A 16,103-nucleotide genomic window follows, 5' to 3' on the forward strand; every position below is an offset into this window, starting at 1 on the left:
GCTGGCCGGAAATCTTGGAGGTCGTGACGGGTTCTGCTGTTGTGAGTGACTGGCGCGAATGGTGGCTGGCCGGAGCAGAGGGCTGCTGGAGTGGCCGTGCGATGGTGGAGATGCTGCTTGTGTGATGGCTGCCTCGGCTGGAGAGGGCCTGGAGTGGTGTTGGTTGGTTCGTGGAGCAGGAGAGATCTTCAAGGCTAAGCGTAAAGCAGAGCTGCAACTGCTACTGCTGAAGAGCCGTTGGGACTGGCCGAGCTGGTGCTCGGAGATTGCTCGGTGGGCTGGAAATCTGTGGAATTGTAGAGGAGAAGCAGGGGCTGCCAAAAAGGGTGGCGGTTGTTGGTGAACAAGGGAGCAAAGCTGAGTGAGGGAGAGAGGTGTTGCAGAGGGAGAGATGGTGTCGAGGAGAAAGGCGCTGCAGCGCGAGAGATAGATGGGAGAAGGAGGTTGGGGGCGACTGCGTGTGTGAAAGAGAAGGAAGAGATGAGAGGCCTAGGTTTTTTTTTCTTTTGGCCTTACTGCGCTGCCCGTGTGTGTGCCCTTTGCTTGGCCTCTTTGCCATTATTATAAAAAAATTTCAAAACCCTAAAACAAACTTCTTTTTTTGATTTTCTTTTTTTTTTTTGCTTTTATTCTTATAGTAATAATGAAAATGGAAATAGTAATAATAATAATTATTATAATAATAATAATAATAATAATAATAATAATAATAATAATAATAATAAATAATTATAGTAAAAAAAAATGAAGATACTATCGATAAAATAATAATAATATTAATATTAATAAAAATAAAGTAATAATACTAATATTAAAAGTAATAAATAATAATAATGATAACATTGCCAAAAATAATAAAAATAATAATAGCCAAAATAAGATACTAAAGCTAATAATAATAATAATAAAATAATAATAATAATAATAATAATAATATATCAAAAACAATAAAATAAATGAAAAATAATTATAGTAAAGTAAAAATAAAATAAAGATAATAAAAGTACTAGTAATAATAACAAAAATGAAAAATAATAATAATAATGATAATAAAAATACTAGCAAAATAATAGTAAAGTACTAATAATATAGGAAAATAATAATAATAATAATAATAATAATAAAAATAATAAGAGGGGACCCCGTGTTCTATTTGGTTAGGGCAAAAATAGGGTGTCTACAACTCTGCCACAGGGCTATTCAGTTCAAGAGAAAAGATTACTCAAACACAAATTGCAAAAAAATCATTAATAAGAATACTGGCAAGCAAAGTTTAAAAAGGAGTATGACTCAGGTCTCATCCATTGCATTCTAATCATGCATCCTTAACAAGTACAGCAATATGGCGGAACTGTTAAAACAAAACTCATATGTAAAAAAGAAGCACTTTGAAGTAAATAATTATGTATAATGAAACAGAGAAAATGGCAAACACATGCTGCCAGAAGAGAAGAGCTGAAGCTTCACTAATTGCATAACCTCTTAAGCTTGCAATTGCTCCCAACAAGATGGCACTTGGTGTTGTGTACTGCAACAAGAGCACAAACCGGTACATTTGGTCCCTAGGGGCCAAAAGGTTCATTTTATCAGCCAAAAACACAACCCCAATCCCAAGTAAAGGAAGAATCAAGAGCCTTGCAACAACAATGCCCATGGTAGTTCGAATTCCAAGCTTGGATTCATTTGGACCCTCGGCAAGCATTCCTCCAAGAATAAGCATTACTGAAGGAACCATCGCGGCAGCCAAGATCTCTAAACTGTCAATGATAAACGAAAGTGGAGCATCATCTCCATACACCAATTCTTTCAGCCAGGGAACTAACCCAATTATGACGGCTAAAAGAGAAGCAATTGTTGGGGGTTGAAGAATGTGATGAGCTGGGGTTCGTTCTGCAACAATTCTTATCCTTCTTACCATCCTGGGCTCTGCCAAACACCTAATGGACTCGGGATTATTATTTCTTCCACCCTCATCCATTGATAAATTAAAATCCGGAATGGTACTTAGTGAGATGCTTGACATGCTATTAAAGACTCTGGCAATGAAAGGTGTCTTGCAATGCTCAGTTTCTTTGTCTTCAATTCCGGGCCATTCAGCTTCAACAAGAAGTGGCCTACTGAGTTCACCACCCGGGGCTTGTTCCTCAAATTCAATCCCTTCTTCCTCAACAATCTCATAATAGTCCAATGGTGGCTCCATCATATGGTAAACAAGGGTATAGACAAGAACTACAGAAACCCATTGGGCAGAAGCTATGTAAGACACACTGGTCCTACGGCAATCGGGACCAAATGGATTATCTTCACTGTGGCATATAGAGGCAACAATGGCAAGTGGAAGATTGCCCATGTTCCCAAATGCAGTCATGATGATGATGAATCGAAAATATTGAGGTGGTGACTGGCATATTATTGTCACCAAATAACCCAAAACACCACCTATGGCAGTGCTGATGACAATATTGACTGGGATGAACCACCACAAGGTGATAGTTTTGATAGTAATGGATTCACCGAGGTTGGTGAAAATCAGGCAGGGCAAGAACAGAGCAAAGACTAGCTTGCTGAGAAGCTTGAAAGTAGCTTTTGGAACCATATGAGTTTTCGAGTGGGAAAGAACCAGGCCAATGACGGTAAGAGAAATAAGTTTCATCAATGGAACTAGTGCAGAACGCAAATCTTCTGCACTAGACTCCATGTTTCTATCGAGTAGGGAAAAGAAGAGTTCCATTATTTATTCCTACGAGTGATGGAAACCCGGAAGGAAATTTCCAAGAAATTTCACAACGGATCATAGATCCCGGGGGAAAATACCCAAATTGAAATTCCACACAAGAATTTCCAAAATGGACAAGAAACAACAGTACAAAAATCATGTGCCAGAAAATTTAAAGGAATAACAGTTGGAATTTAGGGAAGGAAATGATGTCAATCAATTAGAAAAGCATACAAACATCAAACATTTAATATAGGGCGGTATTATCAGTTCAGAACTTTATGCAATAGCGTCGTTAGACACGTACCTAAGAGCCGGGAGGGGGAAGCTTCCAAGAAATTTCACAAAGCCTTCCTCTAATCCAAGGAATCCCCATTGTTGTAACTTACTGGTTCTGCAGAATTTCGCAACTCACACCAGTAACCCTAAAATTGATAGCTAAGATAGTTCAGTGCAGAAAAACCAGTTGCAGATAATCTGCGGAAAACCAAACCCAGTGAATTAGTAGAACAGAGATTCAGAATATGGGAATTTTATTTATTTATTTTTAAATAAAAGAGATATTAGTGATAGTTCCCAAATTCATCGCTAATAAATGACTAATAGTAATGAATATTCAAATTCGTTACTAATATTTTGAAATAATTTTTTTTTAATTTTTTTAAAATAAAAAAGGTATTAGTGACGGCTTCTAAATCCGTCACTAATATTCTGAAATAATTTTTTTTTTAAATAAAAGAGATATTGTCACTGATAAGAGACTAATAGTGACGAATCCTCAAATTCATCACTAATATTGTGAAATAATTTTTTTTTTTAAATAAAAGAGATATTAGTGACGGTTCATAAATCCGCCACTAATAAGGGCTAATAGTGACAGATCTTCAAATTTGTCACTAATACTCTGAAATAAATTTTTTTTTATTTGTTTTAAATAAAAGAAGTATTAGTGACGGTTCCCAAATCCGTCACTAATAAAGGACTATACTCAGAAATAATTTTTTTTTACTTTTTTTTTTTAGATAAAAGAAGTATCAGTGACGGTTCTCAAATCCGTCAATAATAAGAGACTAATAGTGACGAATCCTCAAATTCGTCACTAATATTGTGAAATAATTTTTTTTATTTTTAAATAAAATAGGTATTAGTGACGGTTCCTAAATCCTTAACTATAATGGGCTAATAATGACGAATCCTCAAATTCGTCACTAATATTTTAAAAAAAAAAAATTTATTTATTTTAAATAAAAGAGGTATTAGTGACGGTTCTCAAATTCATCACTACTAAGGGGTTATACTCAGAAATAAACTTTTTTTATTTTTTTTAAATAAAAGAGGTATTAGTGACGGTTCCTAAATCCGTCAGTAAGGTGAGAAAGCCTAGGAAAACCTACCGACGACGAATCTAACCTCCTCCACCACCAGCAACTACACCTTCCACCACCCCTCCCATCTCCGCCGCAGATGAGCTCGAGCTCCAACCTGGAGTTACCACCAGAAGAGCTCACTCAAATCCCATTTAAAAAAAAACAGGCCTAAATTCAGTAACGTTTGATTGTAAAATACCCATTTTTCAGTTTCCTTTAGCAATTTTCCTGCGAAAAATGAATTTTTCTTTCTTGCGTTTCGTTTTGCTTTGTGGCAAGAAAGTACAGCTTCTCCTCCTCCCCCTCAATCTTCCACCCCGCCCCAAATAAATTCCACCAAACTTCTCTCTTTCACTGGTTTTGTGCTTCCTTTGAAATTTAATTGTTCCATATCTTAGCATTTAAAATCCTAATTTAAATTCAGAGTCCATCCCATCCGAAAGTTTGGAGTTCGGTTTTATTATTAAAAAGAAATAAAATATTAAATAATACTTTGATGGAGAAAAAATTTCTCAAACTAATACTCACGTAATCTCGTAACTTGATACTGCAAAATTTAAAACGAGCAGTCAGCGGGATGGTGATGCGTGGCGAAATCTCGCAGTACTAAACTACGAGATTTGTCTCTGAAATGCACGTCATGTGGAGAATCTCGCAGATCTATTCTACGAGATTTAGACTCTGTTTATTTACAAATTTAAATTTAAATATTTTAAAATGACATTAATTTAGTAAAAATATATATATGATTAATATAATTATTAAAGTCAAATAAGTGGATTAAGGACCGATGAAAAATTTCGAATTGACTGCTTTGATGCTTTGGGTCAACTAATTATATAAGTATGATAAAATAATTTGTATTATATCAAAATTTTTTAAAAATATCATTGGAAAAAATAAAATTTCTCAATAAGTTATAAAAATGCCTAGTAATTATAATCCTGCAAAATTGGATGTAAAATTTAAAATTAACAATTAAACACGTTATAATGAACTTACAATTTTTTTTTTTTTTTGAAAATTTTTATAATACAACAAATATAATTTTTGTGTACATGATAGAATAAAGGTGCAAAGAGATTCCGCAAGAAAGGATGCCCCATGTACATTGAGTTGGGAATCATATTTGGTGACCCTACAGCAAAATTCAAATATGCATCCCCATTAGCTCCGTATTCCATGGATGATGAAGACAAATTAGAAATGGAAGATGCATCAACAAATGCTACCCCATCCGTTTTCCCGTGTAAGAGCAGTGATGTTAAAGATTATCCCTCGCAAAGTGTGCGAAGAGGGCAGGAACGATCTCCCATTCCGACAAGCCATGTTCGGGGAAAGAGGGAAGCGAGGACAACAGAGACAGGTGAAACTTTGAAGGAATGGGCTGATGTTACAAACATGAGGACCCCAACCTTGAGCATCCTTGAGGCATCTCCCCAGTCCAACACATTCTCAATTACCAATTGTGTCAAGTGTTTGGAATCTATTGAAGGTGTGGATGGGAACACATACATAAAGGCAATTAAGATGTTCAAAGATGTGGATTGGAGGGAGATGTTTAAGGCAATGTCTGAGGAGAGAAGATTGGTTTGGTTAGCTAGCTTAGAGTGACATTGTCTGCCGTAATGTCTTGAGGCTGCCCCTTTTCTTTTTTTTTAATTAGATTCATTTGGAACAGGTTCACGATATGATCACCCATTTTTGGGACCAGTTTTAGTTATGCTGGTTTGTTGAAGGTGTGGATGGGAACTCATACATAAAGACAATTATAAATTTATTTTTCAAAAATTTTCATAAATTTTTGATATATTTTATTCTATCATGAACACCTAGAATAGCATCTGCTATGCATGTAGGGAAGCAATTGTGGAATAAATATGATTATGAGCTATAACAGTTAGAAAATAAATCATGTAATCAAAATAAAGTTATTACAGTCTATTACATGTACTATAAATTACACAACTAAATTTTAGTAACAAAATCATAAAATCAAACTTTATATCAAAACAAGTTTTTCCCCAAAATGAACCCAAAATTTTGAATCATACCGTTGCATTTGTACCGACACAATAGACCCGTCATATTCATATACTCACAAAATAAAATAAAGTGCACGCTAAGCAAGATGCTAGCAAGTTTCATGCTTGTATACATCGTGCATTTCTTTATCAATATTAGGGTGAAAGATTCAACAAAATCAATACTACAACACCTCAAGCAACCACAACAACAAAAACATTATGTAAACTCATACAGATTCAGAAGCACACAAGTAAAGGTTATGTATGTATACGGAACAGACATGTTGCAGTCCTTCGCATTTTTCTCTTTCCCTCTCGTTGATGTACAAGCTCACAAACTATTGTCATTCCCAATCTTTTGTTCATAAACCCATAAAACTTCTAGTAGCTCAAAAATTCAACCTATAATCTCACTCTCATTGCATCTTTCTAATATTTTTTTGAATACACAAGTAATCTTGCTTTGACTGCCCACGTCACTAAATACATCGCTAAGAGTAAAATTCATTAACCAAATACCATACAAATTTTAGCGATACGAATTTTGCACTAAAAGATTATTCAATTTCAGGAATGAATTTAACTAGGCAATCATATCTTCAATATTCAATTTTTTGTTCAGTATTCAAATTAAAATTTCTAGGTTCAAATTCATGCCAGAATAAACTAGTTAATCAAATTTAGAAATGTTCAGTTCATTATAAAAATTTTCAAAAAAAATAATCGTAAGTAATTTCATAACTCATACTCCTATTATTTTGAAAATAAAATTTTATATATTATTTGTCATAAACTCATAAAAAGATCACATTATTATTTGTTTTATATTGTCAAGATAAATTAAAACTGAATTTATAATTAGTGTACAAACCAATCAACAAGTAGTAATTAAGTGATCTAAATACACTTAGCAAAATAATAGGGTGGTACCAATTCTATGAAATTAAAGTGATTATTATGACCTCCAGCAATCTCAGACACTTGTAGATGTTGTGATACCATTTAAACTTAAAATAACAAAAAATTGTTATCCATTGTCATTTTGGGTGAAGGCTTCCGCACTTTGTATGTTGCAACATATATATAACTGTTATGTGTCATTTTTTATCTTTGGTAGTATTTAATTCTTTGGAGCAAAGGTTGAATCTTTCACTGTTTAGTTAAATAAAAGTTATTTTATTCATCTCAATTTAATTTGAAAAATTATATAAATAAACTTCAAGAGTATGAAGTGTGCACAAGACACATGGCTATACAAATGAAATTAAAATAATCAAATATTATACAAGTGAAATGAAAATAATCAATGATATATACAAAAGAATAAAAAAAATAATCAATACTATACAAATGAAATCAAAACAATCAATGATATACATACAAATCAAATGCAATGAAAATAATGCTAATGTAAAAACCCAAAAAAAAAAAAAAAAAGATATAACAGATTAGTGGATTGATTTCAAAAAAATAAACAAATAAATAAATATATTATTATTATTATTATTATTATTTAATTAATTAATTAATCGAATTTAAAAGAAAAAGTAAACAAAAATTTAATTAATTAAAATTTATTTTTATTTTTTATTAAAAAATATATTATTAATATTAATTAAATATATTATTATTATATTAATATATATATATATATATGTTAAACCACCTGAAGCTTTCTATTTTAAATTCAACCCCCCCTATCATCTATCTTCTTCTTCTTCTTCTTCTTCTTTCTTCTCTTCTTTTTTTATTTTCCTTTTCCTGCAGCAGCGCAAGTCCTCTCTCTCTCTTCACTTTCTCTCTCCCTCTCTCCTCGATTTTGTGACGGATTTTCGCTCGATCGAAAATCCAAAGATACCACTGAATTCCATTCGCCGCTGCCGTCATTTCTACCGGAGCGGATCGGTGGTAGGAGCAGCGTAAGCGTATTCCCTGGGGTAAGCCATTTTTTCCTTTTTCTTTAATTTATTGCAAAATATAAGCCGAATTGACGAACGGACACCACCACGAGAATCTAGAGATGATTCTCTACAAGTCTAGTGGGACGAGATTCTCGTGGGGGTGTCGGGCAAAAACTCCAAATTTGGGGTGCGGCGATTATTAAGGGGCTTATTTTTAATTAATTAGCATTAATTTAGAAATACTAAAATATTAAGCATTTGAGACTGAAGTAGGATTTCTGGAATTTAAGCCCCGGGTGAGAGTCGCGGGTGTAATTTTGGGACCCGCAGGTAAAATTTGGAAAATTAAGTGGGGATGTTAAATAATAGTTTAAATATTAATTTGAGGTATATGGAGCCTAAGGAAGGTTAGATGAGTATTCTTTTGGAGAAATAGATTAATTAATCTGGGGAAAAATGTAAATTGCAGGAGTTAAATTTCGGGCGCCAAGGGCGTGAAATTTTGGGTCCTAAGGAATTTCTCAATAGTCAGGTAAGGGAATAAACTAAAGTAGTAATTTTCCATGCAAATTATTATTGATTATGAGTAAATTTATTTTCAGAAAAGCATATGTTATATTGTGTATTACGAATGAAATGTATAATTGGGAAAATACTGCTATGATGATTAAAATGTATATATATGTATGAGATGTAAGGAATTCATGATTTTAGAATATGAAGTATGACTTTTAACAACATATGTGTGGCATGAATATTATTTTATGTAAAATATATTATGATGTAAAAGATTTTACGAACAAAACATGTTTTCAGGTATTATGAAAAGATGAATTATGTTGTGATGGTTTTGACGATTATATGATAAATGATGTACTTTCAGTATATATATACCTGAAACAATTTTGGCGCGAGGCCATATATTTATGTTATCGGCACGAGGCCGTATTTATGTTATTGGCGCGAGGCCATGTATTTATGTTATCGACACGAGGCCGTATTTATGCTATCGGCACGAGGCCGTATTTATATTATTGGCGCGATGCCATATTTACTATGATTTTGGCGCGAGGCCATATGTATGATTTCGGCGCAAGGTCGTATCTATGTTTTCGGCACGAGACCGTAATGATGTTATATATGATCATGTATTATATGTTTTCATAACCAGGATGTTAGTTTAGTTCAAACCAGGAGTTCGGTACCGTAGCTATGGGTTAATTTTGGCACGAAGCCTTATTAGTGCTACCGTCCCACGAGGGGATGAGAGATGGATAGTCGATGTGGCTTTTAGTAGAGTGTGGATGTCCACCTGGCAGTCCGGACCAGGGTGTGGCGGGCTCATCGTACTTACAGACATATTTGATTCGGCAGTGGTCGGCCAGCCATTGTCGGGTCCTGCCTTCGGGTTGCACAACCCGTCATGGGGGGGTAATACATGACACCAGCTAGCTAGTCATCCTGGGTTTGTTTTTAGTACTACAGTTATAACAGATGATTTTATGTATGATATGATTTATTAACAGATGTGAAAATATATGTTTACCCAGTACAATATGATTATGTTTATAGAATTATAAAATGTACTGTATACGTACAAATGCATTAAATATTCATGTTGCCACACAGCTGTATTTAGTTTATTTTCCCTTACTGAGAAGTGTCTCACCCCCAAACTTAATTAATTTTTCAGGAGCTCCTGAGAGACTGGCGGGTCAGGGCCGCCGTTGAGCTAGTGAGATTACCCTGTGAGAAGGGTAAGATTTTGTAATAGCGTCAGAGTTATTTTTTGTTTGACCCTAGAGATATTTGGATGTATGTGAGGATGTATAGAATGCTCTGGTATTATGTTTTATGATTAGATGTTTGAGATTTTATGTTTACTGCTGCTAGGTTTTCCGCTGTGTTTGATAGGTGTCCCCACTACCCACGGGTTCGGGTTGATCATTTTATTTATTATGTGATATTTTATGTTAAGAAATTGAGGGACGTTACAGCTAAACTACTCCGTGCTGCAGCGAGGTGGTCTCTGGGGTCGTGGTGGCTGCTGTCTACATCTGCCCTCTCCCTACTGGTCAGTAGCATCAAGTGTCATGTCCCGTCGTCCTGGAAATGGATCCCCTCTGCCAAGAGGTACTGCATAATCATCATACATGCGGAGCGCACGCGGTGAGAATTGATACGATGTCTCGGGACGAGAACGAGGCGGCATAGCAGGTGCATCGACCTCTTACCCATCAAAAAGATCGTCCAATAAAAATGACATCGATAGGGTAGCAGTAGAGTCGGATGGGGCGTCAGCCGATCTACTCGACGGTCCGGCAATATCAGCTGTAATGGAAGGCGCATAAGGTGCTGACGGGCTGAATACGTACTCTTCCTGTATGACCGGTGGCGAGGAGATGGGAGTCACCGGACGACTATAGGAGGCATGTCGTCCTCCTCGTACTGGAGCTGGTCGACCTCCTCATGCTGGTACATCAGGTCGACCTCCTCATGCTGGGATCCATCGACTGTCCTCATGGATAAGGTCTAGTGCAGCACTCATCAATCGGTGGATCGTAGAATCGAACGAGATCTGGTCTGCCTCAATGACTATGTCAGCCTACAAGATATGAAAAATATTTGATTAACGCATGCAAATCATAACATATACATAACAAAATGAGTTGTGGGTTAAAGTCTTCTTGCGAGGCTCAAATATACAATAGCGGTCCTGTTGACGAAGCGGCGTGTGATAGATCTATACCAAGTGAAGTATGGGTCATCTAGATGCATCAGACCATCCTCCGCAACTCCTGCTATGATGTAGTCTCACCGATGCTCCCACGCAGTGATGAATATCGTGTGCGTAGTCGACCAGTTTGTGACCCCTCGACGGCGCCCATCCATGTCGTGGAAGTCATCCCCAACAATATCTACCCCTGACGTCAAAAATCAGGCGGGAATGCCTTGTCGATACCTGAACTGTCGCATGACTTGATCAAGGAGATACCACTCAATAATATGAAAGCATATGAGTGGCACTCGGGCTACCCACAGGTCACTCTCGTCTACATAGTCAGGCGGTAGGTCAGCTAGAATCTCAATTGTGTAGGGCATCCATAGAAACTGCACTTAGACATAAACAAAAGTTAAGCAAACTATAAACAACTAAAAGAAAGAAAGAATACTGTGTGTTATACTTTAATTGGTTTATACCTTATGTTCCTGGTGCATGTCCAACTCGAACCTGTACCGGGCCAATGTGTGAAGTGCAACCATCAATGCCCTCAAGTCGTCCGTCCATCTGTATAAGATGAAACATAAGTTTCCGAATGCAACGACTAGTACGTATTACAAATTAGTATTTGTAGTACTTATAGAGTGAATAAGGAGGGATAGATGAAGGTGACTGAATGTTCAAGTTCGGCAGACCAAAATTGAGACTAAGCAACCGAACCTCGGACAGATTGGAAAATCGCCTTGGTCAACAAATCAAACCCTCATTCAGGCACCTCGAACATGGAAAAGTAACATTTTCCATTGTGTCAATTTGGGCGACCGAACCTATGGCTTGGTAGACCGAAACTTATGGGTGAAAATAATTTTAATTGTAGTAACACAGGGTTATTTGGGTTAAATTGGTTTAAATTTTGTTTAATTATTCCTAACATATCCCAATGGTCAAAATTTTATGTGGGTCTATAAATATGAGTTCATTTGCAAAATTAAGAGAGGATTAGGGATTTTCATTAGCAAAATTTCCTCTGAATTTTTTAGAGTTATTTCTTCACATTCAAACCCTAATACTCATCCTTTTTGAAAAATCTTTGAGTGAGATTATACTGAGATTACCTACACTCCCTTCTATAGCTTATACTTTCATTGGCTTGATTGATTGTTGATTTTGTTGAGAGTTAGGCCAAAAGGTTTTCCCCGAGATTTAATCTATAAATTCATTTTTGGGGAAACCTTATTTAGCTTGTGAGTCTTTGCATTTTGATTACAAGACTTTTAAGCTTGTCTTGTATTATGAAGTAAATATTTTTTACAAGTTTAGTTTATGAAATATCTTTTGTGCTTTAAGTTTTGAAAATCATTTTGACATATTTGATTATATTTAGGAAATCTTTGAAACCAGATTTGTGATTGATACATTGATATATTGTTTCAAAGATAGTTTGAGAATACACTCTTGTTATTGATTGACTATATACATTAGATTGAGTGTTATCACACATATTGCACTGAGCTTATGGTTCATATCTGTGTGCTATGCATTGATTGATATTGGTACATATCTGCTTATTAGAGAAGTATTTAAATTGTACACAAATTTGTATTTTATTGTTGTATTCCAGGTGTGGCCTAAGGGGGTTTGATCTAGCCCGTAAGGATAAGTTGTTAGGGCCTTCTCCACTCCATAAGGAGATCTTGTAAAAGTTGAGGTCAGCCCTGGCAATTTGACCTGGTTGTAAATGGTTCCACTCCACCCCGTTAAGTGAGCAATAGTGGTAATCCTCAAGCTTGCGAGTTGAGGCGGGGACGTAGACAGTATTGGCTGAACACCGATAACATATCATGTGTGCACTTTACATTTCAACACTTTATATTTACTGCACATGTATGTTATTCCTCAATTGTCTATGAATGTTGCGCATGATTTAATTTTCGCACATTATATTTATTTACACATTTGGAATTGTATAGACAGACCCTAGGTTGTATATATACTGCTGCTGGATAGTTTAACCTAGGAGATAAATTTTTAAAATACCAATTCACCCCCCCCCCACTTTTGGGAATACAACAATTCCAATAGAACCTTCCCTTGTTTTTGACAATGTGTTACTAGTAGATGGTCTAAAACATAACCTATTAAGTATAATTCAATTGTGTGATAAAGGTTATAGGGTTTCATTTGAATATGACAAATGCACTGTAGAGAATATATTTGAAAAAAAAAATATTGTTTACTGTTGATCGTCATAAAAATGTCTACACCACTAGCTTTGATAATCCTGCTTCTCAACGTGTACCTTGCTTTTCTGCTATAAATGAAACTAGTTGGCTTTGGCATAGGAGATTAGAACATGCAAACATGGACTTATTATCCAAAGTAGTTAAAGGAAAATTAGTTAAGGGATTACCTAAGATGAAATTTGTGAAAAATAAAATATGTGATGCATGTCAACTAGGGAAACAAGTGAAATCTAGTTTTAAGAAGAAGAAATCTATCTCCACCACTAGGCCACTTCAAATGTTGCACTTAGATTTATTTGGTCCTAATCCAACTCAAAGTCTAGGTGGTAAATTATATGCTTTTGTTATTGTTGACGACTATTCTAGGTTCACAATATCTTACACAAAAAGATGAAACCTGTGAACAATTTACTAGAATGTGTAGAAAAATCCAAAATGAAAAGGGATACAAAATAACACACATTAGAAGTAATAGGGGAAAAGAATTTAAAAATGAGGGTATAAAGAATTACTTTGACATAGAGGGTCTCATAACTTCTCAGCACCTAGGAATCTACAACAAAACGGGGCAGTTAAGCAAAAGAATAGATCTTTACAGGAAATGACTAGAACTATGCTTAACGAACATAAATTACCTAAGTATTTTTGGGCTGAGGTAGTGAACATCGCTTGCTATGTATTGAATAGAGTTCTAATTAGACCCACTTTGAATAAAACTCCCTACAAATTTTGGAATGGCCATAGACCAGCTATTTCCTATTTCCTATTTCCATGTCTTTGGTTCTAAATGCTTCATTCTTAGAGATAATGAATGCCTAGGAAAATTTGACGCCAAATCAAATGAGGGTATCTTTATAGGTTATGCCTTAGATAGTAAAGCCTATAGGGTGTATAACAAAAGAACGTTGACTATAATTGAATCCATCCATGTAGTGTTTGATGAGTCAAATCCCTTCTCCAAAAAGACTGATGAGATTTAGATTGAGACAAGTAAGGAATTATAAAACCTATCTATTGAAAATAACTCAGATAAAAATGTTGACCTTATAGGTCATGCCCGATTTTGATTATGACAAATACTCATTATATCTAATGGGTGTTTGAGATTATGTGTAGGAACCTAAATTGTCAAGATCAAGATACACATAGAAAAAGTGAAGAGTCAAGACCCAAATCATTTTATGTTGTAATATATAATTTATTCATGTAATTGGTCTGCAATAGTAATTAGGACTTCTGCTTGTAATAATCACACACCCCACATGCATGGTCTAATAGGTAAGCTCAGATTGAATAATAACTAAAACTAGACCTAGAAAAGACCCTAGGATACTCACCATTGCACTTGTATGAGTTAGGCACTTAAATATGGTGGTTGTGTAATGAAACAGGACCAAATTGCACAATATGTGCACCTTCGGTCGGCCAACCAATACAGGTCATTTAGCCCCTGGTTGACCGAACCTAGTTTGGGTCAACAAGTTGACCACAGTTCGATCGACCGAGCTTCTGAAGCTCATTTGACCTCGGTCGACCGAACCACCTTAAAGTTAACAGTTTGACTTCCTCGTCGACCGAGTGAAATTTGTACTGCACAAACTAGGTCGACTGAGTTCCCATATGTGGGAATCCAATGATATGGTTGACCGACTAGTCTAGTTCATTCGAGTCCTGGTCGATCGAACCTCGCTAATTTGGAAAAATTGCCTCAGACATACCTTTCCGGTCGACCAACCCATGCAGTTCATTTTTGGCCCGGTCGATCGAACCATATGAACTTGGGTCAATTGAAGGTGTTCTGGTCGGCCGGTGCTCTCGGGTTGCCCTGCATTTTTACTATGGTTAACTATTTTTTAATAGGGTTAAAATTACTAAATGTCATTAAAATTTTTCTAATAATCCCAACCTTGTCCTCAAGGTTATAATTCATGGGGTGTTTATATATACCTCTTCATTTGGGAAAATTAGAAGAAGATTAGCAAACCCAATTAAAAATTCTCTCTCAAGTCAAAATTTTCTACTACTCATTTTCTTACTCCAATCACTCATACTTACCCTCTTCCATTGCTTGAATCCTCTGTAAGTTGATTGAGTGTTTGTTTTCAATAGGTTTGTTCTCCCATCCTTGATTGATTGATTCGATTTTACGAAAGCTAAAATTAAGTGTTTTTAAGGGGCTTTGCTAAATAAGTCTCACCTAAAAAGACTTGTCTTGAACTTCCGAGTATTGCATTTTCGTTACAATAACTTAGGAAGTTTGTATTTGTTTTTGGGTTCCAAAAACATTTTTAAAAACATTCTAAAATATCTTGGGTGACTTATTTTAGCATATTCTTGAAAAGATATTTTTTTTATGTGATATTAATCTTTGCTGCAATATTCATTAACTTACATATCATTTGTTGAATTGAAAGATTACATATCTTTTGCAAGCCAAGCATATACATTGTCTAATATTTACGCCATTGATATATCCTATTGATTGATACATTTGAGACTTGATTGATATCTTCGTTTGAGCACCTTGATTGAGAATATCTTGAGATACAAAGACTGCTTGTTGACACTCTCATGCACTCATTACATAGATAGCAAATATATTTGAGAGTTGAAATATTAGACCACACTGAGCTTACGTATTAAATCATTTTGTGGTATATGTGACTAAGTGCATTTGGGTACATATCTGCTTTCCACGAAAGCACAATCACTGTACCGATATTATTTGATTATAAAATCTGAGTGTTTCCAGGCATGGCCTGAGGGGGCGGTAATCCAGCTCGATAAGGATTGGTTGTAAAGGTTGAGGTCAACCCTATACTAATTGACCTAGTTTGTTTAGGTAATGTTCCACCCGTTTAAGTGAGCAACTATAGTGGTAATCCTTGTGCTTGTTAGCCAAGGCAGGGACATAGGCAATTGGCCAAACCTTGATAACATTTCTGTGTGTCACCTTTACCTTATTGCTTTTCGGTGTATGTGTGTTTGATTAAATTGCATCATTTACTTTCTAGTATACATTTTCATTACCTGCACTAGATTGACCATAAGGTTGTGAATATATTGGTGTTAGAATATTTACTTAGGGATTAAATTTTAAAAATACCAATTCAACCCCCCTCTTGGG

At 35.5% G+C, this 16,103-nt stretch overlaps 1 protein-coding gene across 1 annotated transcript; it reads right to left on the reverse strand.

Annotated features, from left to right (window-relative positions):
* Window positions 1-1,265: 1,265 nt before the first annotated feature.
* On the reverse strand, window positions 1,266-3,172 carry LOC131159809 (protein PIN-LIKES 2-like). Its single transcript, XM_058114981.1, has one exon. It carries the CDS (start codon window positions 2,729-2,731, stop codon window positions 1,367-1,369), a length of 1,365 nt encoding a protein of 454 aa, XP_057970964.1. The 5' UTR covers window positions 2,732-3,172; the 3' UTR covers window positions 1,266-1,366.
* Between the last annotated feature and the right edge of the window lie 12,931 nt (window positions 3,173-16,103).

The sequence above is a fragment of the Malania oleifera genome, chromosome 7 (genome assembly GCF_029873635.1).
Source record: "Malania oleifera isolate guangnan ecotype guangnan chromosome 7, ASM2987363v1, whole genome shotgun sequence".
Classification (NCBI taxonomy): Eukaryota; Viridiplantae; Streptophyta; class Magnoliopsida; order Santalales; family Ximeniaceae; genus Malania; species Malania oleifera.